At 38.9% G+C, this 16,776-nt stretch overlaps 2 protein-coding genes across 6 annotated transcripts in view; one reads left to right on the forward strand and one right to left on the reverse strand.

Moving 5' to 3' along the window:
- Window positions 1-16,776, reverse strand: part of RAD50 (RAD50 double strand break repair protein) — a 209,603-nt gene that overhangs the window by 78,499 nt on the left and 114,328 nt on the right. The gene's annotated exons all lie outside the window — the stretch shown is intronic.
- Window positions 26-9,067, forward strand: IL5 (interleukin 5). 3 transcript variants are annotated; one of them, XM_072950370.1, is made up of 6 exons: window positions 26-159; window positions 6,557-6,655; window positions 7,345-7,457; window positions 7,661-7,693; window positions 8,533-8,661; window positions 8,769-9,067. In XM_072950370.1, the coding sequence occupies exons 2-6, from the start codon at window positions 6,601-6,603 to the stop codon at window positions 8,865-8,867; spliced, it is 429 nt and encodes a 142-aa protein (XP_072806471.1). In that variant the 5' UTR covers window positions 26-159; window positions 6,557-6,600; the 3' UTR covers window positions 8,868-9,067. The 3 variants fall into 3 exon arrangements, with proteins under 3 accessions (XP_072806471.1, XP_072806487.1, XP_006212893.1); XM_072950386.1 differs by lacking the exon at window positions 26-159 and having other exon boundaries at window positions 6,558-6,655; window positions 7,337-7,457; XM_006212831.4 differs by lacking the exons at window positions 26-159; window positions 6,557-6,655 and having other exon boundaries at window positions 7,314-7,457.

The raw sequence follows: 16,776 nt of genomic DNA on the forward strand, positions 1-16,776 counted from the left end.
TTCTGGTTTCCGGCGGCATTACCGCCTAGGAAGGTTGGGTCTTCAGTGTCTTTGGTCTCGTTGGCCGCGGATTCCGGCTCTTTGCCGGGGACCAGGCAGCACCGAGTGGCACGAACTTCAAGAGACGACAAACACTTGTGACAGACAGCGATTCTCAAAGTATGATCTTGTGACTCCTGGAGGGGAGAGGGATGCGGTGTCTGCTCACGACAAAACTACTTTTCTGACAATGCTAAGACGTTATTTGCCTTTGCGCTCACTGTCGCTCCCTAATGTACATTGTTTTCTAATAATCACTTAACGTGTGGAGACACCACCGCGAAGATGGATAATGGGATATGTGCTTGTATATTCTGCTTAAAAAAAAAACCCTCAATTTTAGTTTTTAATTGAGTGAATATTGGTAGTTACAACTCACATAAAAGCTCTTAGGGATCGTCATTAATTTTTAAGAGTTTAGAGAGGCGTTTAATACCAAAGTTTGGAAACTGCCGTTGTACACCAAAAGCTGTTAGATGTCTATAAAATGTTATGCAAATATGTGAAGGAAATCTACTTCTCGAAGTACTACCACAAGATAGGAATAGACACTTTTAAAATAAGAAATTCAGTTACACAAGATGAATTAATAGGAGATTTACTATACACAATGGTGCCTATACATAACAATATTATATTATGTACTTAAAAATTTGCCAAGATGGCAGATTTTATGTTTACTGTTCATATCACAAAAAAAAAAGAAAGGAAAGGAAGGAAGGAAGAAAGAGAAAAAGAAAGAAAGAAAGAAAAAGAAGGAAAGAAAAGAAAAGAAAAATAAGGGGGGTGGGGTGTGGAGGAAACTTTTGGAGGTGATTGATTAACCAGTGACACTGATTAGACAACCAGATGTTATATGTCTCCTGCTGTGGTCTTAACATGAAGTACCCAGCATTGCCTCATATACAGTTTGATTTTTTTAAATTTAAGTTTAACCTAATCACACCTTTAGGTTTAGCTTCCAATTCACAGGAATTAACTATTAGCTAATAATATCACAAGAATGGAAAAGTCAAATCTGGAAGGTAGCTTGTATTACAAGACACTGGACCAGGCTCTCAGATCAGTGTCATTAATCAAGAATTATTGTAGATTCTAAAATATATTTTTCCTCAGAAAAAGGATGGTTGCAAATTGAGAGAGATTTGAATTTCATGTTACCCAGGTGCAACACATGGTCGTAGATTGGATCCTGATTTGGTCATAGAGATGTGAAGGGAATTTGGGGGGTACAAGGGGAAATTTAAATGTAGGCTGGAGATTAAATGCTAAAAATTTTTATTGTTATTTTCATTATATTCGATGTGATACTATTTTGCTGTGTAAAAAATGATCCTTTTTTTGAGGTGCATATAGAAATGCTAATGATAGAGTGTCATGCTTTCTATAATTTACTTTAAAATACTTAAGAAAATAATGAATCAAAGAGAAAAAAAATGGACATGACAAGATACTAGATTCCATTACAAAATTTTTCAAGTTTGTAACAATAGGAAACTATAACTGAGATAAGAACTCTAGGAGGGGGGTGGAAAGATTTGCATTAAAAATGATTAATCCTTAAAATAAAAAGAACTAAGAAGGAATATCAGTCAAGTTCTCAGTTCTTGGTAAACTACTGCTGAAAAATGTTTGGTTTCACTTATAGCATAATTAATGAAATGGAAAATAAACTATCATGCGATACTATCTTATACCTATTAGTGATTCTCTATCCTTATAACACTTTCTAAAGTAAATTCTATCGGCTTTCTTTTGATTAGTATTTATCTAGTGTATCTTTCTATCCCTTGGTTTTCAACCTTTTAATGTCATTTTGCATGAAGTGTACTTTTATTCCTGATAAATTTGAATATATTTCTCATATCTATTTTGTGCTTTTTCTTTATTTCTTCTTCTCCTTTCTTAGATTCTGGATTGACTGAGTTTTCTCTATTCCCTTGTTTTATTCTACTGGTTTTGAAGTTATACATTCTATTTCAGTTCTTTTATAGTTAGTCTTAGATTTTTCACAGGTGTGTCGAAGTCTAAAGGAAGTATCTTTAGCAACACTCCAAACAGTACAAGAACCATAAAATGCACTGACTCTGATCACTCCTTCCATCTCCCACATTATCATTGTTTAGTATTTTTGTTCCTCCTTGTAATCCCCTAAGTAAGTTATTTTTTTTTAACCAGCATTATTTATTTAGGTTTACCAACATATTTTTTGGCCTCTTTGATTACTACCGCTTCTTGCATGACACCTTCCTTTGTCGTTTGTTTCACTCATTACATTAGCAAAACTATTAAACCCTAGTGCTAAAGAATCTTGAGGGAAAGAAATCTATCCCACAGTGCTGATATCAGTATTAAACAAAGTTATTTTTGTGGAAGTGCTTTATAAATTGTAAAACACTGTAAAAATATAAGAGATTTATTTTTTATGCATTGAATATTTTTAGAGGGTTAATCTAGTAATAATGTAACAAAGCTATAAAAATGATCACACAAATTTCTTAGCATAAGGAAATATTTTTTTAAAGTATACAGAGAGCTGTTAGTAGCATTTTTTGTAATTATGGGATACTAGCAACAACCCAAATGGTGAAATAAACTGTGGTACATCAATTTCATCCAATAGCAGGTAACCTTTAAAATCATAAGTGGCTACAAGAAAGAGAAATGTTAATAAGCAAAAAAGAGAAACAAAAGTGCACATATTCTGTGATTACAACTCTGTGAAGCTGTCTTAGTAAAGACTGGAAGAGGTCAACAAAAACCTGTTAGTTGCTAAGCTAAGGGGAAGAAATTCTGTGTTTATTTTCCTATAATGTTATTTATTCAATTAAAATTTATTCAGAAGATATACTTGGAGATTGAAAGGATGAAGGTTAGAATAAGATAAAGAAAAAGAAAGAGATGCTATCATTTTACATTTAGTCACTGCAAAAAATTTGTGGCATCATGCTCAATTGATTGATTAGAATCAGTTCATGGAAAAGTCTTTTGACCTTAATGACTATACAGTTAGTAAAAAAACACACTTATCAGTTTTTAAGAACATGTTGCCAATTTGGAAGCCACAAATAGAGGCAGAGGTTTTGGGGCGAAAGGATGGATGTTACCCAGTAGTATGACTTTTCAACACTATTCAAAGTCTTTTTTCTAAACTATATAGTTACTAATGTAATTCTTTAAAATTCTGAATACTGATTGCTAATTTCTTTCTATTCTCCTAAAATAATGTGGGTTTTTTAAAATGCCATGGTAGTTCACTTTGGCTTGGTCTCTCTAGATGACCTTTTAGCCTTACTCTAACTTTTTTGCAGGAGTCCTGCCAAAGTTGTTTCTATTATTCAGCTCCTGGTCCCAGGGAGTAGACTCTCAGTTTCCACAGTATTCACATTAATGTGTTCAGTCAATACAACCAACTGCCTGCTCATTCAATCAGTTATTTTTCAAGAAACATTAACTGAGTGAGTACAATAGGCTGGTCATTGAGGACAAAGAGATCATTTAAATAAAAGCCTTCTCAAGGAGTTCACAGTCTAGTGGTGAAGTAAAAAAGTCCCAAGTGCATGACACATATGGGATACAAAGTCTTTTTTACTAATAATAGTATAAACAATCATTAACCTTTTTCTTACTTGCAAGGTTATTTTTAATAAACTCTTTATTTTATATAACTTTAATTTGCAGAAAAGCTGCAAGAATATTATAGAGAGTTTCTGAGTACTCTGTACCCAGTTTCCTCTGTTGTTCACATTAATATGGTACACTTGTCACAACTGGGTAATCAACACTGGCACGTTACCAGACTCCACAGTTTTGGGGGGTTTTCTTAGTTTTTACTTCCTGTCCTTTTTCTGCCTGGATCTCATCCTGCACACCACATTACGTCTAGTCAGCATGTCTCCTTAGATTCCTCTGGGTTGTGAGTTTCTCATACTTAGCTTGTTTTTGATGACCTTGACTGTTTTCAAGAGTACTGGTCAGGTATTTTGTCCTTTATTTTGGGTATGTGTGATGTTTTCCTCATGGTTAGTCAGAGGTTATGAGTTTTGGGGAGGAAGACCACAGAGATAAAACGCCATTCTCATTACATCATATTAAGGGTACATGTTAGTAACATGAATTATCACTGTTGATGTTGATCTTGACCACCTGGCTGAGGTTTGCCAGGTTTCTCCACTGCAAAGCTATTCCTCTCAAATCCCCCTCCCAGACTGCACTTTTTAAAATGAGGTCTATCCCACACTTACCTTAAGTGTATTCCACAGTTAAGGGGGAATTATGCTCCATTTCCTTGAGGCTAGAATATCTACATAAATTACTTGAAATTCTGCACAGGATATTTAAATTATTAACTTTTGTTTGCAGTTTTAATAAATCTCTTTCAAGTGCATCATTTTATGGTCCTTGCTCAGAGTTTTCAATCATGTTGTGGAGATGAGACTAACAGAGGAATAGTTAATGACTTCTGACAACATTATAAAAAATATAATTTTGTACACTCATATTCATAGTGACATTATTCACAGTAGCCAAAAGATGGAGGCAACTCAGATGGTAAATAAATGGATAAACAAAATGTGGTATATACATGCAACGGAATATTTCTCCATCTAAAAAAGGAAGGAAATTCTGTCACATGCTACGTGATGGATGAACTTTGAAGACACTATCCTAGGTGAAATACACCAGTCACAAAATGACAAATGCTATACAATTCCACTTATGTGAGTTACCTAGAATAGTCAAATTCATAGAGACAGAAAGTAGAAGTGTGATTGCCAGGGGCTGGGGGAGAGAGCAATGGGGAGCTGTTGCTTAAATGGGTATAGAATTTCAGTTTTGCCAAGATGAAAATAGTTCTGGAGATGGATTGCACATTATGAATGTACATAACACTACTGAACTGTATACCTAAAAATGGTTATGGTGTTACTTTTTATATTACATGTACTTCACCACAATTTAAAAAAAATTTAAAGATACAAAGTTTTGAAAGGAGGTTTTAAAAATTACCTGCCCTCCAATAGGATCCCACAGTTATAATATAAATCAGAGGCTGCAAAAACCCTGTATGTTTTTTAAAACTATGAATTGCCAACATTTGAAAATCAGTACCTCATATATAATAATCAGGTTTTCTGGCTTTGAAAAATTGGTTGATCTGGCAACGTAAGCCCAAGTATGTCACATGGCAACAGTCAGCTGGAGCAGAGCAGACCCTGCCACCTGTGGACAGGTCAGGTGCTGCCGTCTACTGCCGTCCCACCACCTGTGTTGTGTCACACCTTGCCCATTTCACTCACTTTCCTAGCTAGCCATCATGACTCCCTAAAAACAGTGAGTGGTTTGGTGAGTTTTCTCCTGCTTAGCGAAGGCAAGTACAGTGGTATCTCAATCCTTCATCACCTCAATTCCCTGTGCAGCGCTGTAACAGACAGAAGTTTAAAACTCACAACTTTGTGTGATTAAGGTACTAAAGTAACAAGTCACTTGGAAATTCCTCTGAAACCTTCATCTAAACCCACAATGACTCAGAAGAGACTGAAGAGAACCAGGGCAATCTCTCTTTCTCAAGAAATCTGGGAAGAGAAGGCTCCTGCCAGAACCTGGCTTTGGTTTTGAGAGCATCATTTCAAGAGCACCTTTGCCCAGATCTCTTGTGATTTCTACCCACTCCTGCAGTGAGACACAGTCACTTCTGTATTCTCACAGAAAAGGTCTCTCAAGTGTTCAAGCCAGGCATGCCTAACCCAGAACCCAATACTTCAGCACAAACAAACCCAGACATGGTACAGGAAGGGGGCCACTGAAGTCCCACACTATTGTATCCTGCCTGTGCAGAGCCGTGATTACATCCATGTAAAAGCCTTGTCTACCTCCCAGATGCCTCTGCTTATACAGAACTCAATCCAGAAAAAGGTTCTAGGTGGCAATTTGTGCTTGGGACCATCCGTCCTAGATACTTACAATAGTCCTAAAGTCAGGCTTCCAGGCCACCAACACAGAGCCAGAGCCACACTGCGATGCTCACTGAAACCCTCCATTACAAGCAATGGCTTACACCTCCAATGTGTGTGTTCAGGTCAGAGAAGAAGGATGTATGTGATCTAAAAGAGGCCTCATTTGCTCCCTTCTGGGGTTACAGACCTGAGCCTAAGGAACACAAAGGCTGATTCCTCTGATCACATATATTCATATGTGTCCCACCCAGGGTGCAAAAGGACACCCCACCCTTTCAGGACACGAAGGAAAGGTCATGCCCATATGTTATGTGGCTGTGGTGGCTATTTATTGGTTGCCTTCCTAGCGTCTGAGTCCCTCTTACTACTACCTAGGACCCCAAATTTCTCAAGTATGCAGTTTGGCGGGGGAAGAAGCCCACCTCCAGCTCCAGGGAGAGCCAGTCAGTATATCCCATACCTCTGGCCACAGTTCAAGGGTGAACATGGGATCAAGGGTGAACAAAGCTGCATTCTAGGACGTGAGCAATCAGAAATGCACAATTTGCTTTCTTCTGCAGCTCATGAACAGGATACATATAGATTCAGGAGTTTGGACATCATCATGGGTCCACAGTGGGAGAGCTGCCTGAGAATGGCGACAGAGGTCACTGAGACAAGTAAGATGAAGAAGCTTCTACCCTAAATCATTTGGTATTTGGGCTAATAAATCCCCTGTTTGGTTTCAACCAGTTTGGGTTAGATTTTTGGTCACTGGTAACAGAAAGGATCCTAACTGAGACTCAGTGAACACAACTTGACCCTGCTACGTTTTGACAGTCTCTGCTCTAATCACCATCTTCCCACCAGTATTTTTAATTCCTGTTAAGATGAATCAGCCTAGCTACAACTGTAATAGAATTTAGCTGACCTGAAAAAATTTCCCAATATTTATGTATTTTAGTCTAAAATTTTTTTGTAGTTTACATCATACTTCTTTTTACATACATCTTTTAAGAGGAAATTCAATCATCTGATTTTAAGAAATGCAAATGTGGGACAATGATGTATCAACCCAAAGATTTTCTCTTGTAATAAAAAAATGTTTTTAAAGGGGGAAAATAGGGATTTTTATTATTAAAAGATAAAAGTAAAATTTATTTTTTAAGATACAAGACATTGGAAACATTTAGTTTCACAATTTGCCATTATTAGGCATTCTCTATCTGATTGCTAGAAATTATTCATTTCCTCAAAGAGAGAGAATAAATTGGTTGGGGATGCAATCTTGTACTATGCATATTCTTTGCCAAGGCAAACGCTGAACATTTCAGAGCCATGAGATTGCTTCTGTATTTGAGTTTGCTAGGTCTTGGAGCTGCCTACGTTTGTGTCATTGCTGTAGAAAGTCCCATGAATAGACTGGTGGCAGAGACCTTGACACTGCTCTCCACTCATCGAACTCTGCTGATAGGCGATGGGGTAATTTTCTTTTTGATTCCTACAGTCTTTGAAACATATAGATAATCATTTGTGGTGGTTAACTTTTAAATATCTGTTATTAATCATAAAATTAGGAGTGTGTTAGTAATATATAATTGTAACTGTATTACTAGCAAGCATTTTATTAAAAGTTATGAGTGCTAGAGTGCTTTAAAAATGAATGTATTTCCTTTCCTTTTCAGAACTTGATGATTCCTACTCCTGAACATACAAATGTAAGTTAAATCATGATTTGATAAAATCATTGAATGAATAAGTAAGTTTCATATTTTAAGCTATAAAGTATTCGGTATCACTTGAGCTATTTAATTTTCTCCATTTTGCTTTTTTATGCGTGGGTGTATATGTATGTACTTATAAATATTAAGAATGACTTTATACAAGTAAAATCCATTAAACAAGTGGATCAGGCCCTTTGGTGCTATTGTCAGTTTTCCACCTCAGTTAGCCTCACGTCAGGCAGTCTTTCCAGAATAATTCCACATTGGGTGAGAGGGGCCTTTTAGTCTCCATTTAACTCTGACTATCTATGGCTTTCCTCACTTTGATGTCTTTCCTAAAGTGTTAGGAAGTTAGGGTTATATTTTTAGAATCATGCTCAGTAGATTTTAAAATAGACAATGAATGGCCTATATTAATAGTCATTTCCATATACTTAAATTATTCTGACTATATGATGTAATTGTATACATTTGGAGTATGTCATAGTTGTATTAAAATGAAACTATATGATTCATTAGTCTGAATAGAATAAAATTATCAGCTAGAACTATAAAAGGCAACTGATGTGCAGTTGCATTTCACTTTCTAACATTTTATTTTTCGTGAGGCACTTAATTTATATCATTTGTAAAACACCTCAGTAATTATATAAACTTTATCTACTTTTGGAAATTGTATCTGAGTATGAAGTGGTTTGCTACCTAGAAAAAGAACAAGTGAAAAATTCTTTGGAGAAGGCAACTCAAGCAGACAACACAAAACACTAAATTTTGGTACCAAATTTTTATCCCTTGTTTTGAATATTTATAGTTTTTAAATCTTCCTCATTTAGCACCAACTATGTATTGAAGAAGTCTTTCAGGGAATAGACACATTGAAGAATCAAACTGAACAAGGGGATGCCGTGGAAAAGCTATTCCAAAACTTGTCTTTAATTAAAGAATATATAGACCTCCAAAAAGTAAGTTAAAAACACTTAGTGGAAACTTAAGCATTTTTGTCTGGCTGTGCCTCTGTTTATAGGAATTGACCGTTTCCTACAATGCTTGTCATCTGTTCTTTTCACAGAAAAAGTGTGGAGGAGAAAGATGGCAAGTAAAACAGTTCCTAGACTACCTGCAAGTTTTCCTTGGTGTAATAAACACTGAGTGGACAACAGAAAGCTGAGACTAAACTGTCTTATTGTAGCTTAAGATTTGGGAGGAAGAGAAGGATGTTTTACTGCAAGGAGAATGAGGGCTAACCAACGGTTGGGCCATAATGTTCAGTGTCATTAAACTTCAGAGGCAAAGCAAATATTTCAGGCATACTGCTACTTCACCACCTCACACAGGCAGAAAGCATACAAATAAAATATTTGAGATGTACTTAAGGTATCAGAATCATTGAAGTATTTTCCACCAGTTTGCTCCAGGCAAAATAGGTATATACTTTTATCTATCTTATTTAATGTAATATTCTGTAAAATGTCTGTTAACTTAACATTATTTATGAAATGATTGAGAATTTGGAAAATTAATATTTATTTCCAATAAAATAAAAATAGACAATTCTGGTTCAGTTTGTTGCTGGCCTTTGTCTTACTCTTGAAGTGAGCACAGTCTGTGTGAGTACATGCTGAGTTTGGAGGGAGGATCTGCATGTGTGCAGACTCAGCACTCCTATCCCGCTGGTGGCAGAAGTTGCTGGGTTGCTAGTTATGCCATGGGTGGAAGTGTTCTAGCAGGACTTAGTGGGGATGTGGGCCCAGGGACACAGGCAGGAGCTGAGTCTAGCTTCCTGTCCACGGTATACCCAGAGCCTAGGATGGTGCAGGTTAAAGAGTAGGTGATGAATGAATGAATGAATGAGTGAGTGATTAAAAGGGACTTCTGGGACTGGCCAGAGAATTAAAATGAGTTGCAGGATTTCCCCTGGGAGGAGGGCAGTGTAGGAATCTGTAACTAGGTCTCTTCCTGGCCTATGAGAAGAGTTTGGCAGACCGGTCCCACTGCCGGTTTAGGAAAGGAGCCAGACACCCTCTTCGTGGAGCCCAGAGTGCTGTGGCCTGGGGGAGTTCTTCTTCACCTCACCTGACGTTGTGGCATAACAAAAGGGGCAGAGAAATGCTGGGAGACAGTTGTATTGGGAACGTTGGGTCTTAGAGGTGCCCACCATCCATATTCCCAGAAGAACAGCAGCATCAGGCAGAACAACAACACTCCAGTCTGCCTGTTCATGACTGTTAGGACCGTAACTGGAGGTTACTCTGCTTGAGAAAATTACTCAAGGATCCAAAAAATATATATTCTTTAAAATATATCTTAAAACTAAGACCTGGAGGAGAGGCCCAGTAAGAGTATCAGCTATGCCATTAATCCCTGCATGTATTTACTGATCACAGGCCCTGCAATGTGTGCTGGGAGACAGTTGCAGGCATGTGCTGGAGGTCCTTACAGGTGATGCCATTACCCTGGGCATTGTCTGCATGGATTGCACGTGTTGTGCTTGACTGCTTGTGTGAAACAACCATTCCTGCTCTTTCTGGGCATTTGGCAGGTGGGAGAATGCAGGTCCTGCTGTGCGAGAAGACATGTTTTCCTTCCAGCACAAACCCAGGCATTGTGGTCAGCACTCTGCCATTGCCTAGGCTCCCAACGTGTGCACCCACCAAGCCCCAAGAACTGTGCCTGAGCCAGTGAAGAGGAAGATGGGTCAGCACAGCCCCACACTGACTGCTCTAGAAACTGACAGGAAATAGGAAACAGTTTGTGAAGAGACTGAATGTCAATTCAATTCAATTCAGCAAATATTTACTGAGCTCCCATGTGTTCCAGGGATGTTCTAGGACTAGGATCCATCAGTGAATAAAACAGACAAAATTCCCTGCCCTGGTAAACATGTATTCTTTCTCGAAAAGAGTCATTTTCTAGCCAAGATGTGGAAGCAACCTACAAATGTCCATCAACAGATGAATGGATAAAGAAGATGTGATGTATATACACAATGGAATACTACTCATCCATAAAAAAGAATGAAATGTTGCCATTTGTAACAACGTGGATGGACCTGGAAGGTATTGCGTCTCGTGAAATAAGTCAGAGAAAGACGAATACTGTATGTTATCCCTTACATGTGGAATCTAAAAAATTAAACAAACTAGTGAATATAACAAAAAAGAAACAGAGTCATAGATATAGAGAAAAAACTAGAAGTTACCAGTGGGGAGAGGGAAGTGGAGAAGGGACAACATAGGGGTAGAGGATTAAGAGGTACAAACTACTATATGTAAAATAAATAAGCTACAAAGATATATTTCACAGCACAGGGAAAATAGCCAATATTTTACAATAACTGTAAATGAAGTATAATCTATAAAAAATTTGAATCACTATGTTGTATACCTGAAACTAATATAATATTGTAAATCAATTTTAAAAATTAAAATTAATTTGGCAGGAACAAAAAAAATGGTCATTTTCCCACTTCTTTATCAAGGTCCAATATAGTTCTTGTAGATTTAAGCCTAGACTATTCTATCTAAAATCCCACTGAGAAACTCTTACCAATCCCCCATGTCTCGGAGAAGCTAAAAGCAATCAGTTCTGTATGCAACTAACCAAAATAGGGCTTCTTAGATCTATCAAGGACTTTTAAGGCAGAAACGATGGTCCTCCAGCTGATTCTACTTCCTGTGTAGAAGCAAAGCCATCCAGGTGGTCCCTGGCCAGAGAGAGTGGGATTCTTACAAGTCACATCAATTCCCCCCTCACCCAGGCCTAACTACTGTGGGGCTCCTAGGACCCAGGGCAACAGGGGAGAGGAATTTGACAGGCTCCAGGTTTAGGAAAACGTTTCCGACTCTTGCATTCTTCTCAAAACCTTATCGCAATAAGTGAGTATCTATTTGTGTTCTGTCCTAGCGATGTCACTGTTATTGTTCGGTGGGAGGAACCCGTGTAAGACATTAGGCTGGGTTTTGGAGGACACACAGAAATCTCCCCAGAGAACACCTCAATACAACGCATCTAAAACTGAAGTCCCTCTTTGGCAGCCATCCTCATCCCCTGAAATCTGCTGTTGCTCCTGCTTTTTGTCCTTCTTTCTCTTCCTTTGAGGTTCCCTCATTTGGCTAATATAACCATGGCTACCTCCCCATCACCCTCCTGGAAGACTCCCTGACTTGTACCCTCCATATCCTTCCATCCACCATTCAGCCTCTGAAATGTCTCTCTGATTCCCTTTCCATCCCTGCTGCCTCAGTCAAGGCCCTTTCCTCTCACCTAGACTCGGCCATCACCAGCTCCCTACTTCAGGCTCTCCCCATGCCCAGTCAGGGCTGTTGTTAAAATACACTAATCCATATGTCACTGCTGGGCATCAGAACCTCTGGCTCACCACTACCTCAGGTCCCACCTCCTTCACAGGTCACACCTCTGTCTCGACCAAGCCCTATCATTCAGAAATACAGGCAAGTCTCACTGAACGTTGTTTGCACGAAAATGCTAACCAGGAGCGCCGTTTCCATTATTTTAAATGGGAAAATTTTTCTTGCATTACATCTCAATCCAAAATCCTCAACCAATTTTCCAAAACATAAAACACAGTAAAATGCCTGTATATAAGCAACAAGCTAATATGTTAGGTAGTAAAATATTTGTAAATCTTTATCTCTGTATTTATTTAATAAACTGTCGTAAAATAAGGATGTAAAATATTTAAAACTATCCTTCCTGATCATTAAAACATTAATATAGCTGCTTTATTTGTATGACATGCTGTATGTGCCCTTAGTTGACATTCAGAGCCTTTCCAGTTGCCTACTGTGAACTTCAATATGCTCCAATTGCACTTGGAATGAACCTCAAGACTTTCTCTGTTGAGCTCCCCACCCTCATCACTTTGTGTAAAAATGCACTGAGTTTGGGGGGACATATATCTAATAGTTTTTTCTATATAAGTATTGGTATAAAAGCATTGTATTGAAAGGCACATATGTTCTACAAAGAAATGTTCTACATGGAAAACATTAACTGGGGAGAAATTCTGTAGGGAATGCTAGTTCTCATTCTTCCTAGAATACTCCATGGATTTTCATACCTCTGTGCTTTTGCCTGCACTGTCTTGGTACAACTGCCTTTTCCCACACAGGGAACACACAACCATCCTTGAGGTATTTTCGTTCCTCTCTCTCTTGGCTCTCACAGTCCAGCTCTAATGCTACCTCCTCTTTGATTCTCTCTCTGCGTAGCCCAGCAGTATTAGGTGTCCTGCATTACTTGGAATATTCCTTTATCAGAGTTCTTACTTTTATATTGCAGCATTTTCAGATCCATCTTATACATCACTGTCTATTTATCAGTCAGAATAGTGTAGATGATGCTACACTAATAAATTACCTCTGAATCTGAATCACACAGAGTCTACCATGGGTGTGGTCTGGGCAGCCCTGCAGAGCAGCTGTCCTCCACGTGTTGGCTCAGTTTTCCAGAATGCTTCCACCTTATGGTGCCTCCATAGCAAAACTGCTTTTGCAATTCCTTTGGCAGAGAACAGCAGTCATGGAGAAACACACCCCAGTTCTTAAATACTTCCACTTGCAGCACATTGGTTAGATTAAGTCACACTGCCATGGACAATGAAGGGGCAAGAGAAATACAATTCTCCCATGTGCCCAGAAAGAGAAGAGAATCAGAAATATTGAAGAGTAACACTAACATCTAACACAATAAACTCTCAACAAATGTTCACAATGTTCTAGTGCTTCGCCAAGGTGGAGGGACCCAACTACTGTTTACTGACCTCTTATTATGGTTAGAGCTTTCCTAGACATTTTATATCACTGTCTCAATTAAGTCTCACCACAAGCCAATGCAAGATAGCATTACTCTTTTTTTATGACATGGAATCAAAGGCTCAGAGAGTTTAAATTATTGGCTAACATCACACAGCTAATAAGTGATACAGCTAATAAACCCTAGTATGTCTCATTTCAAACCTCCCATAATTTCAGAGGCAGCCTTATTCTCTTGGCCTTAAGAAACCAGTGAAGTAAAAAAGATGGGCAGTTTGTGGTCCTCAGCTCAGTTAGCAGCACCCTAAAGTGTCTGCGAGCAGAAGTAAGAAGGGAGAGCTGGGGTGGAGGAAGGGAGAGTGCACTTCTCTATAGAATTCCATCCCTGCTGCATGTTTCTGCACTCCACTGTGGGTCAGGGGATGCGCAAGCATGCCTCTTTGGTTTTGACCTTATCTATCAGTTCACTAGATCATGAGGACTGTTTTCTTCCAAACTGTCCACCTGACCCAGGGAGTAAGGAGAGACTAATCCTGGTCCATAAGACTAGAGCAGCAGAGAAAGGAAACTCATTCAGTTCACCTGTAGTCACAGCCCTCATATTATACTTAGCTCTTTAGCCAGTGCTGTGTTGTTACCAGGAACCAAGAAAGACTATCTTCCTTGAGAACAGACCCTGATCTTTTCTGAAAATAAGCCAGTGAGAGCCTACGTAATCAACACCTTCCATGTGAAAAGCTCAGGGCTCTGGCCAGCACACTGACAAGTGATCCCATTCTCTTATCATCCCATAAATCTCAGTCACCATAAACCAGAAGCCAGGTGATATATCAGATACTCAAGCAACCTGGCAGGTGCTTGTTAAGCAATCTACCTTCAAACACTTTTGCATAGTCAAGAACAGAAGTCAAAAATTTCCATGTGAACTCTGAGCAGAGAAATCAATGCTCAGAGCACCAGGAGAAAATGGCTCAGCCGCTTCTGAAACTTGAGCAAACACTGAGATGGAGTCATCTGACTTGGCCACTTTCCCCTGGGGAATACCTACGCATCACCACTGCTGCGTAACCACAGAAATTCCCGTGGGGTCTTCAAAGAGCACATTTCCCTGAGCCCAGTCCAGTCCTGCTCTGCTGACAAACTAGCAGGGTGATGACATATGGTCGAAGTAAGATGTACACTGTGTTATTTTTCTAGGGCTGCCATAACGAAAAATCACAGATTGTGTGGCTTAAACAACAGAAGTTTATTTTCTTTAGTTCTGGGGGCTAAATGTCCAAGATCTAGGTGACGGCAAGTTATCTTCCTCTGAAGCCGCTCTCCTTGGCAGATGGCAGCATTTTCACCGTGTCCTCGCATAGTCTTGCGTCTGTTACCTCTCTGTATGGACTAATCTCTTCTTATAAAGACATCAGTTAGCCTGGATTAGGGTGCACCCTAATGTTCTCATTTTAACTCACCCACCTCTTTAAAAGCTCTGTCTCAGTACAATCACATTCTCAGGTACTAGGAGTTAGGGCTTCAACGTACAAATTTTGGAGAATACAGTTCAAGTCATAATGTACATTAAAAGAAGACAATTTCCTCTGGCATCTAGGATAGTACAGAGGCCTACCTCCATGAGGAGCAGACAGATCACATTTTCCCCTCCATTTTAGGGACCCACAGAATATAGAAACAGCAGGCTGTACACGTGTAAAACAAAGTGTGGGAAAACCAACTCAGGAGGCCCCAAGGCTTTTCTGACGTAGTGCGGTGTGGACAGCTGCACAAAGTAGCTTCTGCCAGGGCCTCTCAGGCAGGTAGGGGAACCTCACAGCGCTGTGGTGTGTGCCCAGCCCCAGAGCCAGCAGCTTCACTCCCTGTAGGCCCAAGTTCTGGTGAATACTTCTCACTGAGAAAGCTCCCTGTGACAGGTGGCCCCAAACAAAATCCAAGGCAAATGCCAGACAGCTTCCTGATGGGTCTTCCCATCTGTCTACTCTGTGACCCATTCTCAAGGCTCATGGTGGAGGGATCTTACTGAAACCAAGCTAAGCAGGCCATTGCTCTGCATCCCCAGCACCCACAGGAAGAAGTCATAGGAGACACAGAGGATAAAATGAGAACATCTAACACGTATCTAATCAGAGTTCTAGAAAGACCAAGCAAAAAGAATGAGGAAGTGGAAATATGAGGAGATAATGGCTGAGAATTTTCCACTAACAGTGAAAACACCGATCTATGGCTTCAGGACATCTAGTGAATTCCAGGATAAATTAAAAGAAACCCATACCTAGCTACATCATGGTAAAAACCTAGAACACCAAAGGAAAAAAAAATCTAAAGTACAGTCAGAGAGAAAAGATAGATTGCCTACAAAGGAAATACAATTAGAGTGAAAGCTGATTTCTCAACAGCAAAAAAATTGAAGGCTGGTGACCATAGAATGTTATTTTAAAAACGCTAGACCAACTATATTTCAATTAAAAATGCTAGAAAAAAACTGTTAATGTAGAATTCTATGATCAGTGAAAATTTCCTTCAAAAATAAGGATGAACCAAAAACATTTAAAAAAATAGACTATTTTTTAGAAGTTTTAGGTTTACAGCAAAATTGAGCATAAAGTACAGAATTTCCTTATTCCCTCTGACCCGACATATGCACAGCCTTCCCCGCTATCCACAATCCCCACCAGAGTGATACATTTGTTGTAATCTATGAACCTACACTGACTCATCATTATCACCCAAAGTCCATAGTTTACCTTAGGAGTCACTCTTGTGTTGTACATCCTATGAGTACATCCTATGAGTTTGGGCAAATGTATAATGACATGTGTCTACCATTATAGTATCACACAGAATAGTTCCACCAACCTAAAAATCCTCTGTACTCTGCATTTTCATCCCTCCCTTCGTTCTAACCCCTGGAAACCACTAATATTTTTACTATTTCCATAGTTTTGCCTTTTCCAAAAATTGTATCATTGGCATCATACAGTACATAGCCTTGTCAGTTGGCTTCTTTCGTTAGTAATAGATATTACAGGTTCTTCCATGTCTTTTCATGGCTTGATAGCTTACTGCTTTTTTCTTCAATTGAGGTATAGTCAGTTTACAATGTTGGGTCAATTTCTGGTATATAGCACAATTTTTCAGTCATACATGAATATACATATATTCATTTTCACATACTTTTTCACCATTAGCTACTACAAGGTCTTTTATATATTTCCCTGTGATATACAGTATAAACTTGTTTATCTATTCTACATATACCTGTCAGTATCTACAAATTTCGAACTCCAGTCTGTCCCTTCC

Source organism: Vicugna pacos, chromosome 3 (genome assembly GCF_048564905.1).
Source record: "Vicugna pacos chromosome 3, VicPac4, whole genome shotgun sequence".
Lineage (NCBI taxonomy): Eukaryota > Metazoa > Chordata > Mammalia > Artiodactyla > Camelidae > Vicugna > Vicugna pacos.

What these genes read in the sequence shown, in the direction of transcription:
- IL5 (XM_072950370.1), top strand. Translation starts at nt 6,601, where the DNA reads ATGGGTCCACAGTGGGAGAGCTGCCTGAGAATGGCGACAGAGGTCACT. An exon ending in GACAGAGGTCACTGAGACAA is followed by an intron (nt 6,656 to 7,344) that starts GTAAGATGAAGA and finishes TGAGTTTGCTAG; the next exon opens with GTCTTGGAGCTGCCTACGTT. An exon ending in CTCTGCTGATAGGCGATGGG is followed by an intron (nt 7,458 to 7,660) that starts GTAATTTTCTTT and finishes TTTCCTTTTCAG; the next exon opens with AACTTGATGATTCCTACTCC.